The 14,113-nt window shown below is 65.0% G+C and overlaps 1 protein-coding gene across 4 annotated transcripts; it reads right to left on the bottom strand.

The window, feature by feature from the left end:
- Positions 1 to 123: 123 nt before the first annotated feature.
- Positions 124 to 12,800, bottom strand: LOC131810348 (tyrosine-protein phosphatase non-receptor type 11-like). 4 transcript variants are annotated; one of them, XM_059138190.1, is made up of 14 exons: positions 7,165 to 12,798; positions 6,916 to 7,039; positions 5,457 to 5,654; positions 4,595 to 4,781; positions 4,394 to 4,513; positions 4,081 to 4,194; positions 3,832 to 3,928; positions 3,499 to 3,578; positions 2,963 to 3,115; positions 2,600 to 2,731; positions 1,674 to 1,828; positions 1,111 to 1,567; positions 904 to 1,001; positions 124 to 790 (listed from the first exon to the last, which is right to left on the bottom strand). In XM_059138190.1, exons 1-12 carry the CDS (start codon positions 7,256 to 7,258, stop codon positions 1,465 to 1,467), a joined length of 1,557 nt encoding a protein of 518 aa, XP_058994173.1. In that variant the 5' UTR covers positions 7,259 to 12,798; the 3' UTR covers positions 124 to 790; positions 904 to 1,001; positions 1,111 to 1,464. The 4 variants fall into 4 exon arrangements, with proteins under 4 accessions (XP_058994173.1, XP_058994171.1, XP_058994172.1 ...); XM_059138188.1 differs by having other exon boundaries at positions 3,463 to 3,578; positions 4,394 to 4,781; positions 7,165 to 12,800; XM_059138189.1 differs by having other exon boundaries at positions 4,394 to 4,781; positions 7,165 to 12,799.
- Between the last annotated feature and the right edge of the window lie 1,313 nt (positions 12,801 to 14,113).

The raw sequence follows: 14,113 nt of genomic DNA, 5'->3' as shown, positions 1-14,113 counted from the left end.
AACCAGCTGGGCTGGGCCGGGCCGGGCTGGGCCGGGCTGGGCTGGGGAGGCTGCCCAGGGTGACACCACCCCCCCCCCCCCGGGGGGAAGCTGGGCCTCCAGATCCTAACAAAGACACAGACCTGAGACCAAGTCATTTTATTGAGGGTCCCACAAAGCCACAGGGCCATCCGGGATGGGAGGAGCACAGACAACACACCAGTGGTGCCCCAGCGGTCACACACGGGTCATGCCCGCACGTGAGCCTCACCCGGCACACGAGGTCACACATGTGCTCCAGGAGCATCTCACGTGCACACGCGCAGTGGGCAGCTCTGAGGCGGAGGTGGGTGCTGAGGCCGCGGGTAGGGCAGGCAAGCCCCGATGATGGCCCCAGTCAGGTCAAGCACAGACTGGCCACGCACGACAAACATGTGGCACACACGGGGTCACAGGGGGTCACTGCGCGGTGCAGGCGGTGACTGGTGGCCTCCCACACCGGGAGACACACCACAGCCCTGAGGCCCTCCCGCTCCCCTGTCACCTGGGAGCCCCGGAAAGGGCAGGGCGTTCGGGTCTCCCCACTGCCCCTGCCCATTTCTAGGCGTCCAGGCCGCGTTCGGAGGGTCTGAGGGCTGGGGGAGACGCGGGGAGAAGCTGCAGTCTGCGCTGCCCTAAACACAGTCCTTCCGAGGAGCGCCCCGGCCCGGCGGGCCCTCCCCCTGCCGCGCGGCTCCGGCCCCCACCGGGGCACCCTCACCGCGCGGGGCCCCGCAGGTTCTCGGAGTCGCCGCCAGGGGCCTCCGGGGTCCTGCGGGCGGAGACAGGGCTCGGTCGGCGCCCTCGCGGGATCCCGTCCCGCGCGCCCCCTCCCCCCCCCCCCGGGACCCCGGCCCGGCCCCGCTCCCCGACGACCCCACTCACGCCGCCGGCGCCCGAGACGACACGGGGGCAGCGTTGCAGCCGGCGTCCGCCGACCCGAGGCCCACGTTCCGGTAGGAGGGCTCCTCCGGCGGCCGGCGCTGCGACGAGGGGCCGTCGGTCACCCGGGGGTGTCGCCGCAGCCCCCCACGCCCGCTCCACTTCGCCGTCGGCCCCGCCCCGCCCCGCCCCGCCGGGCCCCGCCCCCACCTGCTCGCGCAGGCGCAGCTGCTCGGCCTGGATGTGCCGCTGCAGCGCCAGGTACACGAACTTGTACTGCGCCTCGGTCTGCACCATCCCCGAGCGCTGCCGCCGCACCAGCTGGATCGTCCTGGGCACGTCGATGTCGCAGTGCAGACCTGGGCACGGGCGCGCTCAGGGCCGGGAGCACGGGGCGGGGCTAGCGCGGGCGGGGGGCCGGGCACGACCGGGGCTAGGCGCGAGGGGCGGGACCGGAAGTTCGGGGCGGGGCCGAGGCACGGGGAGGGGGCCAGGGGCGGGACCGGAAGCTTAGGGCGGAGCGGAGGCTAGGCGCGAGGGGCGGGGCCGGGGCACGGGGAGGGGCTAGGCGCGAGGAGCGGGGGGCCGGGGCGGCTCAGCCCGCCTGCGGATGAGGTCCACCAAGATGTCAATCACGATGATGGTGCCCGTGCGTCCGATGCCGGCGCTGTGGGGACCGACCCCCGGTCGGTCTGTGGCTAGTTTACGGGAGGAGGCCGTGGCCTGCTCCGGGTTGCACCTGCCCTGCCCGCCTACCCTGTCTCCGGTCGCACCTGCAGTGCACCACCACGGGTCCAGCCCCCGGCATGCTGCTCTGGGCCCTGTTCACCTCATCCAGGAAGCCGAGGACGCCCGAGGGCTCGGCGGGGACCCCGTGGTCTGGCCAGCTGAAGTACTGGTAGTGCTTCACTGTGCGCCGCGGCTCTTCCTGGGCGGGGAGGGCGGGTGAGCGTCCCCCGGGCGGGTCTGGGCAAGTTCCCAGGTGGGGCCAGGCCGTGGGGCCAGGCCGCAGGGCCAGAGTGGAGCCGCTGTGAGCTCCAGGGTGAGAGGGGCACAGGGCAGGACCGGGAAGGAGGCAGGCAGGGTCTGCCAGGAGTGACCAGCGGGGTCAAGGCCGAGCAGAGGGGACGGGAGAGAAATGTGGGATTCTGAGGTTGGGACAGCCCCAGGCTCAGGCCCCTGGGAAGAGGAAGGGGGAGCAGCGGGTGAAGCGGACCATGACCTCTATTTGAGAAGAGCCAATTGTGAGGGGCCTGCAGGGCCCGCAGGTAGGGAGACGTGACGGAGGGTGGGTGTGGGGGTCGGAAGGAATCTGTTGCTGCCACAGAGACAGGTACCACTGGCCCCTTGACTCTACTGAGGTGGCTCAGGGAGAGACCGGGGAGGGAGGGACCATGGGGGCATGAGCCACCCTGGAGCCAGGCAACTGGGACCTGCGACCTGGGGTTGAGAATGGGACCTGCCTGTGAGCACTGCCCAGCAGAGCCCTGGTAGGGCCGGTGCCCACTGGGTTCAGGGACATGCAGTCGTGCAGCGTTGGTGGTATAGTGGTGAGCATAGCTGCCTTCCAGGGACATGCAGTCGGCCAGGGGGACTGGGTGGAGCCACGTTGGGGTGGGGAAGCGGCGTCTGCAGCTCAGACCTGGGGACTTCCTACTGTGACTCTGGCCCCTCATGTCTTGTGGCCTTCTGGGCTCACCTGATCTGGCCGCCACACCTGCAGTTCCCGCACGCAGTAGTCCTGGGCTTGGTACTCTGCCAAGTTGGAAATACGCACACGGCCATATTCTTGGCTGCCCTGCAGCTCGGGCCAGTACCAGAAGCATTTGTTCTGGGGGGATGCATTACATCAGCTGTGCTACAGGACCGCCAGCACCTGTGCCTGGTGCCCTGGTGCTGCACATGCACACACTGGCTTTCCAGAGTCCCCCTCACAACACACATGCCCACATACTGCCCCCAGCATCCCAAAGGCTGAAGGAGAAGCGAGGCTGGGCCAGCCACCAGCACAGGTCCACATGAGCACATGGTGGGGAGGAGGCTGTCAAGCCCGAGCTCCTACCCTGCCTCGCTCCACCTCCCTCGTGGCCATGACAATGACCCGCGTGTTCTCCTGGTGCACCATTGCCCAGAAGGCAGCCACTGTGCTTTGCAGACAGCCCTGGGTGGCGATGTACACCTTGCCCGGTCCGTGAGCTGTCTTCTCCGGATCGCTCTGTAAGGGTGGGTGTGTCCACAGTTTCCAGGATTTAAAGTGCCAGAGGACAGTGCACATGTATGCAAATGGCGTGCAAAGCAGCACCAGCTGGCTCACACGTGGCTCCTCCTGCCCTAGGCTAGGGGGGAGCCGGGGACCAGGATTTCGTCCAGCCCACTCTGAGGACACACTGGAAACCGATACAGCCCCTCTCCCAACACTGCCTAGTGTCCTGCCAGGGTCCACGGATCACAGGCACCTGGATCTTCTTGGGCCTGCCATCGGGAGCTCCAGGTTTATAAGAGGGGGAGAGGGTGACCGGTGTGTGGCCAGACACGGCTCAAGATGTCCTAGCGGAGCCTCACCAGGCCATGCGCGCAGCTGGCCTCTCGCACACCCACCCTGACGTAGTTGGCGTTGATGTAGTCGGCTCCGGGCACAGTGTCGTCCACATCACGCAGAGTGACGCGGGTGGTATCAACTGGGAAGGGAAAGCTGCTGCTCAGGTCTCCAGGGGAGATGGAGGGAAGAAGCAACCTCACCCACCTCTTTGCCTGTGGACCCCGGGGTGAGCGAGATGAGGGAGGAAGGGGCCTTGAATGCGAAAAGGAAAAGTCACACCAGTGGAGGGGCACAACCCCCTGCCTCCACCTCCCTGGGGCCCCTGCTTGCCAGATGGGCCCCGCACAGGACAGAGCCCTGTCTCCCCGGCATGGCCCCTGCCTGGCCCTCACAGGGAAGGATGTTCTTGTAGCGATTCTTGGGCAAGTTCTCCAGCCTCTGCCCCTCCTTCTGGGGGTACAGGAGCCGACATCCCTGCTGCTGCAGCATCTGGTTGGGGGAGGTGGCACGGAGGCATCAGCCTGTGGTCCCACCCTTCTCAGAGCCTTTGGAGACCATCCTTCCTCCCCTAAGCCTCACCCCCCTGCTGGCCCTCGCCCAAGCCCCAAAGGATGGGAGTCTATGGCGTAGGGGGCGGGCACCTCAAATTCTTCCCAGAAGCCCTGCTTGGCCTTCCCGCTGGCATCAGTGGGTCCGCTGAGCTCTTGCACTCGGCTCTCGATGCTTGCGGCGTTGATCCTCGTGGCTTTGAGGGGCTGGCCAGGAGAGCGCTGCGTCCACACTTAGCAGGGTCCAGCAGACCCCAGGGGGCAGACCCCACACTGTTTCCCTGAGGCCACCCTGCCCCAGCACTGCCTAGCACCCTCTTCCCTGATCCCGTGGTCCCTTGGGCCGTCCCCACCCCAGGGACAAAGTTCACTCTGGATCCCAAGGGTCACGTGCCTCCGGGCAAACCTGCTTGAGCTGCACCACCGTGCCCGACTTCTTCACCATCGGGTTCTTCCTGCAGTGCTCCACCAGGTCAGTGAGGGAGTCGAACTGGACCCCACCTCCCACGTCATACTTCCCGTCTGGCTGTGGGGACCGCAGTGAGGGGCCCGGCCACTGCCCACCCCCTCCCCCAGCCACACCCCTGTCCCTGCTGCCATGCCCCACCTGGAAGTGGATCATGGTGTGTGTGACCCGCGGCTGGAGGTCGGCCTTCTCAGGCCTCGGTGTGAGCACAGAGAGCATGAAGTCCCCAGGATGGCTCCGACTTTCCTGCACCAGGAAGGTGCCCAGACGTCCTTTTTCCATCAGCAGCTGCTCAGCCTCCTTGCCAGACAGGTGTCCATGGTACCACCTGGCCCAGGGTGGTGGGGGTTGAGGGGGAGCCCTGGTGAGACGGGGGGCCAGGGCCTGGCTGGGTGAGGGGACACAGATCCACATGCAGCCAGAAGCCTCCAAGACAAGACACAGACACAGAGGGAGACAGACGGACCCACCAGATCTCAAGGACCCAGGCCGTACCTTCACTCAGGCCCACCTCAGGGAGCCCTGCCCAGCTCTCTGACTCTCCCCGGACCGAGGAGCAGGCAGGCCAGAGGCAAGACAGGTGAGCCCCGCAGGGCTGAGTGTGGCCACCAGATGGCAGTCTGGTCCCCAGCAAGGAGAGATGGAGCCACCTCAGACCACCCCACAATCCCGCCCGGGGAAGGGGCGGCTTCTTCAGGTCTCAGCACGGATGAAAGCTGAGGCCGGAGGGCAGGGCTCACCGGAGTCACCAGGCCAGAGCGCGGGCGCCACGCTGGCTGCAGGGCTCACTTTCGCCAGCGGCACGCTTCCACCCCTGTGGCCAGTGCCATGGACCCAGAGGACCTAGAGGAACCTAGAGGCCCTGGGGAGGGGGTCCTGCAGGACGCTCCCTCAGCTTGGCTGCAGCTGTGCCCAAGCCTGACCCTGGCCACGGAGGGCAAAGGAGACCCAGAGGCCATGCTCTGCAGACACGGACACTCGCACACGTGGAGTTGCCACTCACCGCTCAGAGACAGGGTTCTGGTAGCCCAGTGGCTGCTGGAGCTCTACGGGGGCCCCGCTGTGCTCACGGAGCAGCCCCCCACGCTGGCCTGTGTAGTGGTGCACCAGCTCGGCCAGCGTGGCGAACTTCTCCCCTCCGTAGAGATCGTAGTAGTCGCCCGTGTTCTGGACATTGATGTGGGCCACCTCATTGTGGTGCCTGGAAGGCAGGTGCCCTAGTCACTGCTGTGGGGGGGCAGGTGCCCTAGTCACTGCCATGTGTGTGTGGGGGCAGGTGTCCTAGTCACCGCCGTGGGGGGGCAGGTGCACTAGTCACCGTCTTGGGGGGCAGGTGCCCTAGTCACCGCCGTGGGGGGGCAGGTGCCCTAGTCACCGTCTTGGGACGGCCAGGTGCCCTAGTCACCGCCGTGGGGGGGCAGGTGCCCTAGTCACCACCGTGTGTGTGGGGGGGCAGGTGCCCTAGTCACCGTCTTGGGGGGCAGGTGCCCTAGTCACCGCCATGGCAGGGGGCTGCTCCCACCAATCCTTTCTTCCCATCACCACCTGCAGCTTCCAGAACAGTCCCTAAGCTTCCTGTGCTGATGTCTCTGCCTGTGCTGCTCCCCTGCCAGGAACAGCCGGGGCCAGGCCCTTCCCCATCCAGCCAGTGTGTGAGTCCCACCCGGGGTGGCGGGCGTCCCACCTGCTCCCCAGCAAAGTCAGGACTGGGCTCGCAACCCAAGGCCTACTCTCCCTTGGCCTGGAGGCAGACGCCGGAGCAGCCCTCCGCGATGGGCTCCGCCTCACCCCAGGTGGCCTGCCTGGGGGCTCCTGATGACCAGGCCTCAGGGAAGCTACCAGGAAAGCCCCAGGGAAGGACGGCAGTCCCTGCAGCGTGAGAGCTAACGTCAGTCGCACCTGCTGCCTCAGGTGTGGCAGAGAGATCTAGAGACCGATGGGAAGCCCCTCCCCAGACGGCCTCTCCTCACCGACTGACGCCGACCCGTCTGGGGCCCCCACCAGTCCGGCTGCCGCAGCCCCTCTCCGTTCCTTCTCCCCACACAAGGGCCTTTCAGGGCTTCCAGCCTGACCCCTGGTGGGCAGCGTCCCCAGGACATGGGGCCCTAAGGGCAGCCATAGAGGCCCCCCGGCCACAAGAGCAGACCCCTCGGAGGGTGGGAGGGAGGTCCTGCTCGCTCCTTACTCTCTGAGCCCTTCCCAAGCCCTTCTAAGTGATTCCCTCCCGTCCGGAAGCCACCTGGTCTGGAAGGCCAGATTTCCACCCACCCTTGCCGTCCCTTGGCTCCCCACCCCACACAAAACACAGATTCTTGGGTGTCTCATCCTGAGCGGGCACCCTCACTTCCAGGAAAATGCCCAACATCCTTCTGGGAAGACAGGGAAGACTGATCCTCTGTCCCCCCGCTGAGGGCAGAGCCTCAGGCCTAAACACACATGGCTACGGCGCCACCGTGACCCACCTGACGGACAGCATGAAGCTCCCCCAGCAGCTCTTGCTGGGTCTCACCAGGAAGCTCCCGTGCTGGCCCCTTGGACAGGAGCAGCTTCTCTGCCTCAACTCCACTGATGTTAGGGTGAAACCACCTGGAATGAGCGCCACAGGTGGCCGCGCTGCAGAGCTGAGGTGACAACCGAGGGCCCTCTGGGCTCCCAAAGTCCTGGCCCACAGGCAACCTCCCCCACGGGGCCTGCCGTGGGCCGGTACTTACAGCCTGCCACGGGCAATGGCCACCGGCTGGCTCTGAGGGCTGTGGGGAAGGAGTGGGGCCACGGGGTCCCAGGGACACAGATGAGCAGAAACATCGCTGGGGTTGGGGGTGGTGGGGGTGAGTGGGACAGACGCCGTCCAGCACCCCCACACAGCCGCCACCAGGAAGCTCGCCTCGAAGTCGGAGCCCTGCCAGGGCATCACAGCTTGGCCAAAGGTACTCCGGGTGCCGCTGTGTCACAGGGCCTCCTTCCTGCCCTCAGGGCCCTGGCAGCAGACCCTGCCAGTCCCACCCCTCCTGGTGTGGTGTTGGCCACCGCCTGCCCTCACGGGGCACGTGCTGCAAGCCCAGGGACACCCCCAACCCCGGCGTTCGTCACTGAGCCCTCCCGGAACAAGAGTGCTATCCGCAGGCTCGGTCTGCCATCCACCCCGACCAGCCTCCCCGCTGCGGGTCCGCCCTGTGGGAGCCGCTGTCCGCCCCTGGCGCACATTCCCATGGCCAGGAGACCCTCCCTCCTCCGGCTTTATCTGTCTTCACGGTGTCTGTCGCCTCCTGGGCGGATAGCACGCGTCACCGGCTTCCTGTCCATCTCCCACGAGAGGGTTTCAGCCCTGAAGGGCAGAAGCTGCTCTGAGTGGTCCAGTGTCCCAGGGACAAAAGCAGTGCCTGGGCATTAACCAATATACCTGGATTAAGCCGTGAATGAATAAAGGGGGCACCTGGGTGGCTCACTTGGTTAAGCCTCTGACTCTGGGTTTCGGCTCAGGTCATGATCTCAGGTCGGTGAGATCGAGCCCCATGTCGGGCTGTGGGCTCAGCACAGAGTCAGCTTGAGATTCTGTCCCTCCCTCGGCCCCTCCCCCAACCTGTGCTCATGCTCCCGAAAACAGATAGATAAAATCTTAAAAAGAAGAAGTGGGGCACCTGGGTGGCTCAGTCATTAAATGTCTGACTTTGGCTCGGGTCCTGGGATCGAGCCCCGCATAGGGCTCCCTGCTCAGCAGAAGCCGGCTTCTCCCTCCCCCTCTCCCCCTGCTTGTGTTCCCTCTTGCTGTGTCTCTCTCTGTCACATAAATAAATAAAATCTTTAGAAGAAGAGGAAGAAGCAGCAGCAATAGTAGTGGTGGTGGTGGTGGTGGTGGTGGACGACTCAGGAAGTGGCGGGGGGGCGCACAGGTGGACGGATGGGGCACCCCTGAGAGGGCGGCTGGGAGCTGCACACGGGCTGAGTCCTGTGACTGAAGGACCCAAGAGGCGGGCTGCTAAGAGGGACGGCAGCCCTGTGTCTGCCCCCAGCCCTGCCTGCCCAGGCTGGTCCTCCGTCACAGCCTCCCCCGTGAAGTGGGGGACAGCCCCAGGACCCCAGAGGGACTGGCCTGCATGGCCCACACTGAGGGCTGTGCCTGAGCCCGAGTCCGAGACCCTAACTGCTGCCTTCTTGACACCAGTAGCTTTTGTTCCCCTATTAGGGCAGGAATTTCTGGCCCAGGTTTAAATTGGACCCAAGAGACAGCAAGGATGATCCTGCCCCGTAGAGAACTTTCTAGAGTGGAAATTAGATCCGTGTCTAGCGCCAGCCCGGACGCCCTCCAGGTCCTTCTCCGTCAGCCCTCTCTGTGCCCCAGGCCTTCGGTGCCTGTCCTTTGTTCCCCGAGGAGGCCTCCGTGCCCACAGGCTATACCCGTGTGTCCAACACAGCAGCCCAGAGCATGCGTGACATGGGAATGTAAATGAAGGAAAATTCTACAAAACCAGAGCCCAGTTCCTGGGTCACACGGCCACACTCTACTGCCAGAGCCACCTGCGGCTGGCGGCCTGCTGAAGGGACAGGGAGGAAACACTCCCATCACCACGGAAAGTTCTGGCCTGCGCCGGCCTGCGCCGGCCTGCACTGCGCATCCTTGCCCGAATCCCCACAGGTCTGTTGCCCTCCGCCCTCCGGCCCCGCAGAGACCTCTAGTCTCAGGGTGCTCACCTGTCTTCCGGGCCTGTGGCCAGGCCTTGGTCCTCAGCAGCATCTGACCGACCCAGGGCCATGCCCCTACTCCGCTGTTCCTCAGAATTCCACGCTCACTAGGCACCCTGCTTCACCTGGCCAGGGTCCTCTGCCGGGGCCTCCTGTTTTTGACCTCTCAGGGCCAGAGTGGCTCACCTGTGCTGGGCGTGTGTCTACTACACGTCCACGGGCCTCCTATGCCTCTAGCCTCACCTGGGATCTGAGCTTCACACTCACAGATACTTCTCTTCTTGGCCCCTCCATTAGGGAAGGTAACAGCATTTCTATCTTCACATTCGCAAAGTGTGAACCTCCTGGCCACGCTCGGAAAGGCTGCTCTTCTCCACGGTCCCCCTGCTCACGCGTGGCTGCCGTCACCAGCTTGCAGCCCCTCGGCGCTCTCTTTTCCAGCAACCTCGTGGCCTCCCTTCCAAATGCACCCAGAACCCAGCCCTTTTGCTGGGCATGGTTCACCCTGCCTGCGTTTCCCTGAAGCCCACTGCAGCCCCCCCCACCGTGTGAACGAACAGCCCAGACACACGGACATGCTTCTGTTTGTCGCCCTGTGTCTTCACTGAAGCCACGCTCAGCTCGGACCTTGATGGCTCCCCAGGGTCCGTGGGTTAGTTCAGAGCAGCCTGGAAGCTCAGACAGCTGCCCCAGGGCCCCCCAGCCTAAGCAACATGCCTGCACACACTTTCCTCCCGGGGAATTGGGGGACCACCCTCCAGGACCTTCCTAGGCATGTTCTGAGCCTAGTGCCTGAGCTCTCTCCCGCGCTGGCTTGTTGGGGAGCCAGACCCGGGGGCAACTTTTGGTCACATAGCCCAGCGGGTAAGGCTGCCCGGGAAGGCCTCCTAGAGCAGGGGATGCCGCAGGGTGACCTCCAGAGCCAGCCACGGGAGAGTAGGCGAGGCCACCAGGAAAAGGGCAATGGCTTCATGCTGTCCTTGGACCAACGACAGGACAGTGTGGGGCGGGGGACGTGGAACCCAGAACCCTTCCAACCCCCTCCACCACGGGCCCCTGCTCCGCTGCAGCACGGCCTCCCCCGCCCAGCCCCAGTAGCCGCAGATTCCTGCTCGCGATGGGTGATGCCCAGAGCATTGGGCAGCGGTAGAGGGTGGAGGCCCAGAACCAAAGTCACAGAGAAGGGTGACGGGCACCTGGCTGTCCTTTCAGGGACTCTCAACCGTACTTCCCGTCCCCTCTCCTCCCCACAAATTGCCACTGGGTCTATCAGGTGGAAATCTCCAGGGGTGGGGCCCCCGTGAGGCTGCCGCCACTCGCACCACTGCCCTCCTGAATCCCGGGCGGACGCAGGGCCTCCCATCCCCCAGCCAGGCCTGACATGCAGCTGGGCGCATGGCAGACCAGGGAGCCTTGCTGCTGTGGCCAAGGGGGTGGGAGGAGGTAGGGGGGCTCCAGGTCCTCATCTCCAATCCCCGTACGCCTCTGTGCCAGGGCCCAGGGTCCCCTCGGTGCCAGAGAGCTCCCGGCTCTGTGCTGGGTCCGTGACTCAGCTCAGCCTTGGCGACATGGTCTTGCAGTACCAGGGAAGGAAGGCAGGTAGGGTGAATGAGGCATACCGGGCTTCTGGCGGGTCTCAAGGCCTGGGCCCTTCAAGGCCCAACTGAACCTGGGCTGTGCTCAGGAGCCCAGGAACAGCCCAGCCTACCTAACCGAACCAGCCTAAACCTGTACTGGCCACTGGCTGGACTAGCTCTCTGTGTGGCCTTGCCCCAAACCTGGGACCCTGGGAGACATAGGAATGGCCTGTCACCGCCTACACTGGTGATACTGGGGCTGGACTCTCCAGCAGGGCAGACACTGTTGTTATGGGGAATCCGCAGTCCAGTGGGGAAGGGTTCCAGGCCTGGGGACCCCGGAGCGCAGACAGTGTCCTTCTCCATTTTCCTGCCCCCGGCTGCAGGCCCTGACCCTTCTGGTACAAGAGGAAACCAAACCGAGTTCTACCCCGTCTATACAGAACCAAATTAACCAGAGATATACCTTCCTCTCCGACCCTTGGAACGGCGGGCGAGCCCAAGGGGGCTCTGCATGCCCACCGCCCCACCATGGGGCCCAGCCCCCTCCCAGGCATCAGTATCAGGCACCTGCATCTGGCCCTGCCCCACAGTGCCGGAGGCCCCCGGGTGAGCAGTGCCGATAGACATGCCCATTGACCCACCAACCACAGGGCCACAGGAAGGGGACACGAGGTAGGGGTGGACACGGGGGACAGACCTCACTGTCCAGACCTCAGAGGGATGTGGGCCAGAGCAGTGACAGTCCAGACGGTCAGCACAGGGTGGGGCAGAGAGGGGCTGGCCAGAGCGGTCAGAGCCCCACCCGAGGCTTTCCCAGGCTGGAGCACGGTCAAATGCACATGACAGGGCCTTCTCTGGCACCAGAACTTGCCTGGGGGACAATTCAGAGTGAGGCTGAAGAGAGTCTGAGGGTCATTCCAACCAGATCTCAAAACCCGCTCCTCCCTGAATTTGGGCTATTATCACAGACAAGTTCCTGAGATCCAACTGATTTCCACTCTCTCTGAGCTCAGAAGGCCCATGACCTTGATGGAGGCCACTGTGCCTAGTTGCTTCCTCATGACATTCTTCCTAGGGATCCTGGGACCCTCATCACCGAGGTGCTGCTGGTGGGAGATGGGGGGAGGCAGGGGTCTCTGCCTGGGGCTAAGGAACTTGCTCCTTAGGTCCAGAGACACCCTGGGGACCCTGAAAATCAGACCTTGTCCAGCCCCTCGCCTATCTAGGAAGTTGCTCAGGGTCATAGCATGACCCCTCCTGTGACCTCCTGCCTCACCAAGCCCCCAGTGATGTGTCCCACACCTGCATGGCTGAGTCTGCGCTCACACGCGTGCGCACACGTACCCACAGAGCAGGGATCCAGCAGAAAGGGCATGAAGGCCCAGTTCCCAGGCCCTGGCCCAGGGCCCAGTTCCTGTCACGCTTCCCACTTTCCCTCTGCATGGAGGCAGGAAGCTGGCTTGACCTGCAGCTGCCTGGCTCTCAGGTCCCTACCAGGGAGTTTGTCCCCTAAACCTGGCCCTTAAGAGGGTCTGGAGGAAAGATGAGACCATCTAGAGAGGGCTGGTCTTTGTCATTAGGTACGGTCAGGGGGCCAAGACTAGAGCAGAGGAGACTAGACCCTGCAGGACCCCTCAGAGCTCCTGCCCTGAGGAGTCCTAGGGAAGCAAGGGTTACCTGCACCCGGCAGAACCCAAATCCAGTGGCCAGAAGGGAGCCTGGAGCAGGGCAAGGAGTCCAGGGGAGGGAGAGTGGGAGGGTCTGACTTTCTCTTGACACCTGCTGCCCATGCTAGACTCCAACCACTGCCACCCGCCACCTGCAGGGCTAATTCTGTTCCTTGGGATCAGGGTACATCTGACCTTCACCCAGGCCACCCCCCACCCCCATTAGAAAGGGTCCCTTTCAACTGCTTGGGTGAGGCCCGCCCTTGTGGGCCTGGGACCCTGGCCTCGTGCCTTGGCCGTGGAGAGAGTTCTGTGCCAGGAGGTCAGGCCCGGGAGCAGGTCTCGGCGCTACCCGTCGGTGCCCGTCGGGCCCGAAGCCCATCTCCAGGGGTCGCGGAGTCCAGCCCCCTAGCGGCCCTGGCTCACCTGCACGAGGTCATGTCTGCTCCGCGCAGGGCGCCAGGCGGATCCAGGCGGCCGCGCCCTCCGGCCACTTCGAGAAGGCCCCGCCCGAGGGCCCCGCCCACCCAGGGCCCGTCCCGGGGCTCCCTTAAAGGCGCAGTGTCCATACGCCGCCTCCGCGTAGGATTTGGGACGGAGTCGACAGTGTTCGAGGGCGTCGAACTTGAGAACCAGGGGATCCACGCGGGCGTCCCGGGCTCGCAGGGCGAGGGCGCGGGGCGGGCGGGACCCGGCGAGCCCCAGCCTGGCCAGCCGCCTGCGCCCAGCGGCGCGTAACCGTGATAAACGCTTCAGTCCCACCGCCCCTGAGTCCCAGAGCCCGCAGGCCTTTCCCGCAACGCCTCCTTCACGGGAGGGGGCGGGGCGGGGCGGGGCGGGGCTCTCCCGGGGAGGTGGGGGTGGTCGGAGCTAGAGGAGGAGGCCCCTGAAGGGTGGAGCGGGCGGGGGTGGCTGTTCCAGCGTGAAGGCCAGTGGACCACCTCTTACTCTTCCCGCCTTGGGGGCTTCCCGCCTTTCCTCCCCACTAGACAGTCTCCTCCCTTCCTAAGTGATGCTTTGCTCCAGCTCCAGCTGCCCCTCATCTGCTGGGTTCCTGTCCCCCCGGGGCCGAACCACCTTTCACAAGCCCCTTGCTGGGGAGCGGCACTTAATTCATCTGGGCTCCCAACCTTGAGATGCCCTGGGAGGGGCTTCCGGGCCCTCTCCTGTCCAGCTGCTCTCAGGAGCAGTGCACCAAGCAGGGAAGCTTCTCCAAGCCCGCAGCTTCCCAGCCTGGAGCCCAGATCCCCCGCCCAGCGCTGCGGGAGAGCTGGTCAGGGCTCCCCTTCCTGCTCAGCGGGGCCACCTCACCTACCCACCCGTGGGCGCTGAGGCTCCGCAGGGATTGTCCTGAGAGCCCCTCCCTCTGGAAGCATCAACTCCCAGACACTTCTGGCCCCCACCCACCTTCCCCTTGACTTCCCAGTGTGAGAGCCTCTTCTCCCCTTGAGAGGGTCCCAGAACAGCCCACCTGCTCCCTCATGTTCAGCATCCCCTCTGTCCGGTGCGACAGGCCTCCTGGTCTCTGTCCAGTTAGCTCTTCGCTCCTCAAGCCCAGCCCCTCCAGGTGCATTCGGGTTGTACCCACCCACCACTGCCCCACCCCCCGGCCCGGCCCCACAGGATCTGTCCTGCCTGTCTTCGCCTGGTCCTACCACCCTGCTGGCCTGTCCTGCACCCGGGGCGTCCAGCTGTCCGGGCCAGGTCTGCCTTCCCTTTCCCCGCAGGGCGCC

This window comes from Mustela lutreola, chromosome 10 (assembly GCF_030435805.1).
Source record: "Mustela lutreola isolate mMusLut2 chromosome 10, mMusLut2.pri, whole genome shotgun sequence".
NCBI lineage: Eukaryota > Metazoa > Chordata > Mammalia > Carnivora > Mustelidae > Mustela > Mustela lutreola.
Note: the sequence above shows the minus strand (reverse complement) of the source record. Positions and strands in the feature narration are given on the sequence as shown.

Bases quoted from the DNA above. Each gene is read 5' to 3' on its own strand.
- LOC131810348 (XM_059138188.1), bottom strand. From the start codon at position 7,258: ATGTTTCTGCTCATCTGTGTCCCTGGGACCCCGTGGCCCCACTCCTTC. The intron at 1,829-2,599 runs GTGAGCCCAGAA...CTCCCCGCCCAG, and splicing joins AGGTGTGGCGGCCAGATCAG to GAAGAGCCGCGGCGCACAGT. The intron at 1,568-1,673 runs GTGCGACCGGAG...CGGTCCCCACAG, and splicing joins CCCGTGGTGGTGCACTGCAG to CGCCGGCATCGGACGCACGG.